The 10,360-nt window shown below is 37.5% G+C and overlaps 1 protein-coding gene and 1 pseudogene across 1 annotated transcript; both read left to right on the top strand.

Annotated features, from left to right (window-relative positions):
* The first annotated feature begins 1,988 nt into the window (after window positions 1-1,988).
* Window positions 1,989-3,767, top strand: LOC104427371 (wall-associated receptor kinase-like 5). The gene is made up of 2 exons (XM_039304159.1): window positions 1,989-3,215; window positions 3,384-3,767. Exons 1-2 carry the CDS (start codon window positions 2,351-2,353, stop codon window positions 3,503-3,505), a joined length of 987 nt encoding a protein of 328 aa, XP_039160093.1. The 5' UTR covers window positions 1,989-2,350; the 3' UTR covers window positions 3,506-3,767.
* A 2,405-nt stretch (window positions 3,768-6,172) lies between these two features.
* Window positions 6,173-7,714, top strand: LOC120289360 (annotated as a pseudogene).
* The last annotated feature ends 2,646 nt before the right edge of the window (window positions 7,715-10,360 follow it).

Below are 10,360 nucleotides of genomic sequence, written 5' to 3'. Positions count from 1 at the left end.
TTTTGCTTACAAGTTGTGACCTTGAGACATCTTATATCCTTTGTACTAAGGTCTGTAAGGATTGTTTTTGCCATATTATATTAGATTTTCTCAGAGGACATTTGCTGATTGTATATTGGAAATATTCAATATACATCATTGCAAGCCAGGAATTGCTCCTGTTGTTAAGGGTGATGGACTAAATCTATCACATTGTCCTTATTTAAATATTGAGAAAATCTAATTAAATGTTGTACCTTGTGTCAGTGCACTTAAAAGTATAATGTATGCTCGAATTTGCACTAGACTAAATGTTGTCTTTGTGACGAGACTTCTAGGTAGATATCAATCAAACCAAGACGCGATCACTGGGTTGCTGCCAAGAAGATTTAAAGGTACTTAAAGAAGACAAGAAATTATATGCTAATTTATAGACATGTTCAATTCTTGCAGTTAGTAGGGTATTTAGATGTAAACTTTGCTGGCTATTCGATGACATGCAATCAATAACAGAATATATATGTTAGCAGTAAGTGCAGTAAATAAAGTCTTATGTCATCTTCTGCTATGTAAGCAGTGTTAGTAACATTCTTTTAGGCTGTTACTTGGGCTTTTAGGCTCCAAAACCTCATGAAGGAGTTGATCGTTTTAACTTGATGGATAGACCCATACGATTGTATTGAGATAACAAATTTATAGTATTATTTATTTACTATAGAGGTCTCAAGGGGTCTAAATATATGGTGGTCAAATATTTTTGATCATAAAGAAGCAGTATAGAAAGGTGACTTATAATATAACATATTTTCACATATGATGTGGTTGCAGATCCACTAACTAAAGGCCTACGCCCATGTGTATTTGAGTGACATGTCATTAGCATGGGCCTAGGAGTATCTTCAGATACTATTGTTTAGTGGGAGCTATTTTGGCTTCATTCTGATAAAGTTCATATCTGTGGTTCGTTACACTTAGTAACGGTTTGATATGTATCAACTTTTGCATTCAATAAAATATTTTTGAATGTGTTGTTATTATGTTGAATACATATTGATAAAGTCTCAAGGAATTGTATAAACCTTGAGTGAAGGCTAAGGGCATCCGGGCATCCGGGCATCCGGTTATTAGCCTTGTGCATATGTCTTGTGATACATAAAGAAAGGTTAACCATAAGGACAAGACATATGTGGGTTCATTGGAACCATAAAGCATTCTCTTGTGGCACAAGTTTTTGTGACACCTAAGGTAAGAGAATGGTGACTGACAAATGGGATCTCTCTACGATAGATGTTATCCATTTGCCACACTACCATATTGAATCCATATCAATAAAGTCGAAAGCACTCGTGACCATGGAAGGCTCTGTGTGTATACATGCAGTTACCGCCATGATTCAGTGTTTAAGACTTTATGGGATAGGATTGACTATTAAGAATTATCTCTGGACCAATGTGCGCACATAAGGTACGATTTCAATTAATATAGTCCAAGTGGGAGAATGTAAGAGTTTTTCTAATTGTGGACTACATTAATTGATATTGTAATTTACCGTTTAACGTTTACCGTTTTACGGGGTTTGGTCTAAGGTAAGATAGAAGGTTTCTTAATTAGTCTAATATGGCCATTTAGCTAGTGTGGGCCGAGTTGAGCCTGCCCAGTAATGAGAGGGACTGGCTGGAAACTCTATAAATAGTGCTCAAGTCTCTCCTCTAACCCGAATTCTCACATGTATCCTCACCTAAGGGCGTTTACCTAACGCTAAACGTGAGGGGCCACCTCATTGAGCCGGGGTGATACGGAGGGCAATAGAGGAGAAGGACTTGTTGCGTGAATCCCTTGATAACATGTGGGTAATCCTTTTCTGCTTCCGCTTTATGTTTGATGGATCCCAAAACAGGTGCGTTAATCTTTCTACTCAATTATGCATGTTCTTGTTCTGGTTATGGAGATCTTGGGGTTGCGCAATTTGCGTCTAACAGTCCAATCTTAAAATGACTTAGAGCCTCTATGAAAGGAGACATTTCAACGGGGAACAAAAGAAAATATCTCCAAATCTCATCACTTTTAATATCTTCGTGTTTATTTAGTTAATTTCTTCTTTTTTCATATTCAGCTGAGACTGAAAAAAAATAGTCGCGATTGCCATCGGGGCAGAGCCAATGGAGAATCCTTCTCAGTTGGCCGCCAAAATAGGAGCGGAGAATTTTCTACTCCAGGATGGATTTGAAGCTTTGACAGTTCTGCTCAAGAAAGTATCCTCGAATATGATAGCGTCCACGACAACGGGAGAAAGTGGCATATAAGTAGCTGCGCCCACCGTTCATTCCTCGAACAGGTCCACGATTTCCCGAGAAAAGAAGCAGGAACAAGAATGTTTCAGATTCTTCTGCTTCTAGGGTCGCTTCTGCTTCATGAAGAAGCCTCGCTAGCAGCTCCCCTGGTGAAGGGTAATTGCCTCCCAACATGTGGTGGCGTCACCATTCCCTTTCCCTTCGGGATTGGTGCCGGGTGTTTCCTCGATGAGTGGTACGAGATCTTCTGCGACGAAAGCACCTACAGTGCCGTCCCAATGCTGAAGAAGCCCAACTTGAGGGTGCTCAACATTTCGCTACCCGATTCCTATGGCAGAAAGAACGGCATGATCAGCGTCAGTCTTCCAATAATCTACTGGCAGAATGCGACATGCAGGGGAAATGGAAGCTCTACGCCTGTGAGCTTGAACGGGAGCCATTTCATCTTCTCCGAGTCAAGAAACGTCTTGACCGCCGTCGGTCGCAACATATGTGTTCTATTGGATGACCAAAAGTCTGCAATCATAGGATGCAAGTCTAGCTGCAAAGATGACAAGGTTGTTAGGAAGATGACTTGTTCGGGCAGCGATGGATGCTGCCGCACCACGATTACCCCGGATCTTCAGGCTTTCAGCATCACTTTCAATCACGAAAAGGGTCCAGCAAAGAATCAATGCGAGTATGCCTTCTTGGGAGATAGGTCGAAATTCACACCTTCAACTATAGACTTCAAAAAGTTGAAGGCGAGCGGGCATTTCCCAGCGGTGCTAGAATGGGGGATAGCTAAATCCTCCCGAGCTGCCTCAGAGATTTACAAACATGGCGATTCCTATGAGTGCAGCAATTTCAGCTTCAATTCAGTGTATCGCAAGGCGATGCCATTTCTGCAGTGTTCTTGCCGTGGGGGATTCACCGGTAACCCCTATATTAAATATGGATGCGAAGGTAAGACCAGTTACATATTATCACACCAATCATTGGAAACGCAACAACATCGAAATACTGTACTAATAAAGAGGAGCTCTTTGGAGGGTGAAGTAGCTTTACATGCGATCCTAAACACCCAATAAAGAGACGAGGCTCTACTAATTTTGATTGTCATCTTTTGTTCAGATGTGGATGAATGCAAAGGTCCAACCGATCCGTGCCCTGGAAGAAATTGTGTGAATCGGCAAGGTTCCTATGATTGCGTCGAAAGAAGCAAGACGATCAAGTTTCTCCTCATACGTAAGTAAATTTCTTCATTCTGTCATGTTTATGAATAAGGACTATCCATCTTTTGTGCACCCAGATTCGGGAATATCCCATCCTATCATTTCAAGAAAGGCAACATGGAGTCTATAAGTGATAAATCCCACAATTTAGAAAAAGTTATATAGCCTGATGCATTTTCAGTGGATCGGATGTTTGTTGTTCGTACACAGCTCTTCGGAATTCAAGTTTGCTGTTTGATTTGGGCACATATTTTATGAACGAGGACTATCCATCTTTGGTGCACCCAGATTCGTGAATATTACATCCTGTCATCTAAATAAATTAAACATGGAGTCTAATGATAAAACTCCCAATCTAGAAAATGTTATATAGCATGATGCAATTTCAGTCATTTGATTCTTTATTTTTAACTCTTCTCCCTTTAACTCAATTTTTAACTTGAATTTGTTTTGACCATTAATTGTCAAGACAAATAATGGTTTGGTCCACGCGAAAAATAAATGGTTCCGTCTGACATTAAAAATAAAAATAAAAATAAAAATCTCTCTATAGCCTTCTCTTTCGATAGATGTAAGTATGTCGGGAGAAAATCAATTGGATATTATTATTGTACAGTTGTCCTAATGAAAGTTTTTTTTTTTTTATAAATACTTCTACTATTTCCTCATAAACTCACCTTTTGTGCCTTACTTTTTTAGTAGTTTGAGTAAGATGATGTAAAATTTAAATGTACATTTTTAAAGGCTCATGAGATGTGGTGATATTTTTGTTACTATGCCAAGATGCATAGAAAATATCTCCCCACTACTTTATATATATATACTTCATAACACTTAAAAATAGACTCTGGGTCTTTCTCTCACACTTAACTCTTTTAAGGATTAATACCCTAAAAAAATTATAAACTGATACATCTATGATGGATTTACCTCAAACTATTTTTTGGATCACAAAAAACCCTAAATTGGTACACATGTGATAAATATACCACAAATGATTGCAAAAAGTCTTAAACTGATACACATGTGGCAAATTTACCCCAAACTAATTTATTCAACTATCAAAACCTCAAAATGGTATATTTGTGACAAATACATCTTCCCTTAAATTGGATTAATATTAATAAAACCACAAAAATGGTACAACTGTGATAAACAAAAAGTAAAATCTCAAATTGATAAATTAGTCAAATGTCATACATTATCAAACTTTGCAATTTGAGATTAAAATTTAACAAAAGCTAAAGAGGGTAAATTTATCATAATTGTATCGATTTTGGGTAAATTTATCAAGGTATACAAGTTTGGGGTTTTTGTGGTTAAAAAATTAGTTTTTGTAAATTTGTCACAAATGTACCAATTTCTAATTTTTAAGTATTAACCATTCTTTTAAAGTCAATTACCTTTAAAAAAAAACATTCTTTTAAAGTGTTTGCATGAGATTTTATCATTTCCTTTATATACAAAATCAACCATGACACACGTGTGATATCATCCATAACATCAAAACGAATGTGGATATTTTTCTTTAGAATTTTTCTAGTTATTTAATGATTCTTTTTATATAAAAAACGGGCCATCATTTTTTTTTCTTTGCAATTGTTTTATGTTTGTAGAATGTCCCATGACAGATTATTTCAACGATTATTGTTAGCATATTGACACTTTCTTTCAGATGAATCCATGTATTTTAAACAGAACATATAGAATGAAAAACGTAATCATGGGAAGAACATTGACAATGCTTATATTTGCAATTTTTGATAGGAAAAAAAAATTCTGAAGAAAAAAAAATGCGATAGCTGAACATGGCCTAAAAAAGAACTATAAGGCCAAAAATAATTACTAACGGTGGGTAGGTGTCAACATAGGAGAGTACCATTGGTTATTTTTGCTATTTTTTGAAAAGAAAAGAAAATTATGAAAGATATACGAAGGTTGACATATGCTAAGAGAGAGAGAGAGAAAAGGCCCAAAATAAACAAAGTGGTTAAGTGTCAAAATACATACCGTGTCGAACATTTTTCCTAAAATTGATTGAATAAAAATATAAATGGAAAACCACGGTCGTAACATAGAATTGAATTGAGTATGATGAACCTAGAAAAATAAATTTGGTCTTTGTGGCCTTCTTCCTTCGATTTTACTTAATATGAGGATTCAAATATGTGCTCGGGGACTTGTGTGAACCAATTGGGTACCTATTTCTGCGACGACCCTAAAAAGACAGCCAAATTCGTTTTTACTTTTAAATTAGAAATTTGAGCCGCTTCATGCTGTAGAGTATTGATAGAAATAGAACAGCATAGCCTAAATTATGTTCGGAAAAGGTACATAAGTAAGTTTTACCTTACCATTCATTCTAACTTGACTGTCCATTCACTTTTTATTATTATTATTTTTTTTTTTTATGTATCCCTCTATTCTTCTACATGTCATGATTTGATCGAAGTTTTGAATTCAATTTTCAAGCTATGCATAATCTAAGTTTTTCACATATATAGTTGGTAGCCTCCTATGATGGGAAGAAATTTATACTTGGCCAATGGAAAGAATATCCATAACTTAATGTGAGATCTATTGTTCTCCTGCTTCCAAATTACTCTGTTCCTTCGTGGATAATTCAGCACAACAGTAAACATTCTTAAGAGCAGGTGCTTTTTATGACTCTGTCCTCTGCCAAATTTCCGGACTGCAGGCCTTGGAGCGGGCGTTGGAGGATCAGCGCAAGTGTTGCTTCTCTCTCGGTGGTTATACGGAGTCATCAAGAAAAAAAAGGAAATTAAGCGAAAAAAGAAGTACTTTAAAACGCAGTGGGGTACCTTGTTGCAAAGGCATCTATCTTCATCGCCTGAAGGCAACGTTGTGAAAAGGAAATTATTTAGTTTCAAGGATTTAGAGAAGGCCACTGACCGCTTCAACGAGAATAGGATACTTGGCCAAGGTGGACAAGGGGTTGTTTACAAGGGAATGCTGACTGATGGAAAAATAGTCGCGGTTAAGAAATCGAAACTAATAGACAAGGAAAAGGTTGAAGAGTTTATCAATGAGATCATCATTCTCTCGCAAATTGATCATAGGAATGTGGTTAAGCTAATGGGCTGTTGCGTGGAAATAGATATCCCACTTTTAGTATATGAGTTCATACCAAATGGGACTCTGTACAAGTATCTACATGACTTGAATGAAGATCTTCTCATGTCATGGGACACACGCCTACGAATTGCAACCGAAATCGCTGGAGCCTTATGTTACTTGCATTCAGCAGCTTCTATACCCATCTATCATCGTGACATCAAGTCCACCAACATCCTTTTGGATGAGAAATATCATGCTAAAGTTGCAGATTTCGGTACATCAAGTCCGTATCCCTCGACCAAACTCATGTAACCACATTGGTGCGAGGGACTTTTGGATACTTGGATCCAGAGTACTTCAAAACAAGTCATTTCACAGACAAAAGTGATGTGTACAGCTTTGGAGTGGTCCTCACTGAACTCTTAACAGGGCAAATGCCAATCTCTTGGCTTAGGGAAGAAGAAGAAAAGGGCCTCGCGGCCTTTTTTGTAATTTCAATGGAGCGAAAATGTTTGTTCGATATTATTGACACTCGAATTATGGAGGAAGGCAAGAAAGAAGAGATTGCAGCCGTTGCTAACCTCACAAGAAAGTGCTTGAGCTTGATTGGGAGGAACCGGCTGACAATGAAAGAAGTGGTAGTGGAGTTGGAGGGAATCAAGAAGCTCCAAAGCTCTTTGAGCTTCCAACAAAATCAAGAAAAGATGGAGGCCGCTGAATCTCGTGTCTCTCGTTTCACATCTAGCAAATCTTTAGTGGACATTGATGCAACTACATTTTCAGATGTGCAGCCATTCGCACATTGTGAATCATGGTGAAGATAGTAATTTCTACCATCATTTTCGCAGCAATTTCTAGCTATACATGTAGAGGCGAATGACTCGATTCTACAAGTTGCATCAAAGTTGATCTTTACCCATCCCTCTTAACCTTAACAAGTAATGGGGAACATGCCCATGGATTGGTCAATTGTAGACCGTTTGTTTTAGCTATTTCCTTGTTGGTAGTGTTGTAAGAAAAGGGTATTTGAATAGTTCCCTTTTCAAATTTTTTTCTAGTTCAGTATAGGTGTTTAAGTTAAGTACTATCGAGACCTCTTTGAAGCCCTCCTGTAGGCATGGAGATTAATGGCTAGTAGCAAGTTTAGGCTCAGTCGAGCTCTCCCAAACCCACTAATTTGAACCTACAAGTCATTTACATTAATAATTTACAATTAGTTGGTTTTTGATGGGTCAATTGGAAACTCAAATAAAATATTAGGAGAAATATTTTACTCTTATGAAACTAGAAAAATTAGGATTGATGATTAGATTGCACAATTTAATCAATCAATATCCTTTTGATATCTAGTCTTGTTTAAACATTAAGCAAAGCATTCGTTCAACATTTTATACTAATCACGAGTCCTACAATTCCATTCCTAACCAAGCTAAAGAAATAAAGGTGCAACCGGAATAAAGAAAATGTGCAAATAGCAATCCGACATTTGCTTTTAAGAATTTAAACACAATTTCTTTTTGTTTTCTTTTAAGGATTTTGAAAAACTTCAAGGACAAACCATCCAAAGACTATTTTTAAGCTTTTTCTGATTTTTGGAAAAATTTCTATTGGAATTTTCTTTTTTATCGTTAATTTTTTTAATATTTAAATAGTAATATTGTAGTATATATATAATAATAAAAAAACCCGGGTCGCCCAACCCGCGGCCGGACTCGGCCTGCATATCAGGCCCAGTCCGGTCCCTCGCAAAATGAGGCCCATCCGAGGAGGAATAATAAGGAAGGCCAACCCAAAGCAAGGAAACCCCCAAACCAGCCCAACTATTTTCTCGTTTCTTAAGCCCACTACAGGTAAGCTCTCCTTAAGCCCAAAAAAACCCAAGTTTTTTTTTTTTTTTTTTTTAAAATCAAACCAAGATCCAAATCTTATTGAGCCCAACAGACCCCTATTAACACAAGCCCACTAGCCAATTCCCACGTCTTCCCCACTCACGGCTTCACAGAAGCATTTCCTTGGCCGGACGCGCTTCGTTCTTTCCCAAGGACCATGAACAATGACCGACGCAAACAGCTAAAAAGGACCCAAGTGTTAATCAGAGTGGTTCGGGCACAATACAAGCCACGCTGAGCCACTACGCGGCTGTCATATGTGGCCACAATCACCACTGCCCCCTGTCTTCGCCGACTGAGAACCGGCCACCCGTGGAAACATATTGCATGCCAAAATAAACCACGACACAAGGGTATTCAAAACAAAGGGTAGCAGTGGGAATCTACCGGAACGCATTTGACCAATCACGAACACTAAAAACGGACGGAGGACTTAAGAATAAACGCGTACATTCAGTCAGACATTTCATCAAACAGGCGGAGGGCGTCAGCTAAGAGGACGTTTCGAACTTGTCCGAGACAGACCAAAATCAGCAAGTAATGAATGAGCGAGGTTGGCAACTCATTTATGCTCAGTATAAACAAAAACACAGCAAGTTTCGGGCACAATGAAGACCAAGAACGGGCGTCTAATTTAGGCAATTTATCGAACATTTAGTATACGCCAACTGAGGGGCGAGAATCAGGGACGTCCGAACCAGAGCTCGTGCCGGGATTCGCAGCCAACGACACCCAAGACCCTGCGACCTTAGTACACACGCTGTTCGAGATCATTTTTCTCTGAAAATAATGCATTCACACTGTTAAATGATCACATACATGCTTTTAAGCTTTCCTTTTCTATTTTTCTGTTCGAGATTATACGAAGTGAATTCAATTTCAAACAAAATCGATCATATTGATAATAATTCCCTGGAAATGAAGGGGAACATGACAGTCTTTTCGTATCATATTTTTAGCCATGGAATTAACAATTTGTGAGAAAATGCGACCTACTAGTCTCGCTACTTTTAGCCAAAGAGGTGCGTTTCACTGCTAATATACTCTATTCTATATTTGTCATCACATATTAATGAATGTGAAGGTTCAAATAGGTGCCCAAGGACTTGTGTAGACAAATTGGGCTCCTATTACTGCATCGATGGTAGAAAGAAAGATAAATTCATTCTTATCGGTAAGTAGATCTTTTAACCTACAGCTTCATGCTGTTAGTGTGGTTGGAAAGAGTGCAATGTAGGATGAATTAGATTCACAAAAGGTACAAAATAAGTGTTACCGTACTCTTCATTTTAACATGATTGCGCATTCTCCTTGTGATGGTTATAGATAAGTTCCAATTAATAGTATCTATTAAAACAACCTCAAAACTTTCTTTAACACTAATACTTCAATAGATAAGAAAATGCTTGAGCTTCTCTAATGCCACTGCTTCATATTTATCAAAAGATATCCAAGATTCCTATTTATTATGGTATATTTGAATTGCAATTATTACAATTAAAGATGAATGCTGCTATGAACTATTTCACTTTCATCAGTGGTTTCCTAAATTCCTTGCTAGGGAGATCAATTGTATGGTGCAGATATATAAATAAAAATTTTGAGGGATGGAACTTAAACAGAAGATGAATTATTTTTTCGTGGTTGTTGAGAAAATCCGCATGAAAGGAGATTTAGGTTAATCACTCCTATATGTTTTCCTTTTAATTAGATTCACTTTGATGATAAGTGCCTTTCATAGATTTTTTGACAAGCAAGTACAATTTTCTCACTTATGCACCTTAAACTTTTACAATGCAGGGGCTAGGGCAAGCCTTGGGGCACTACTTTTGTGTCTTTTCTTATGGAGGTTGTACAGATACATCAAGAAGAGAAAATAAGTATTTCAAACACAATGGTGGCTTTTGTT

Source organism: Eucalyptus grandis, chromosome 11, assembly GCF_016545825.1.
Source record: "Eucalyptus grandis isolate ANBG69807.140 chromosome 11, ASM1654582v1, whole genome shotgun sequence".
NCBI classification, from domain to species: Eukaryota; Viridiplantae; Streptophyta; class Magnoliopsida; order Myrtales; family Myrtaceae; genus Eucalyptus; species Eucalyptus grandis.
The sequence above is the reverse complement of the archived record's forward strand: the minus strand, read 5'-3'. Positions and strand labels throughout refer to the sequence as shown.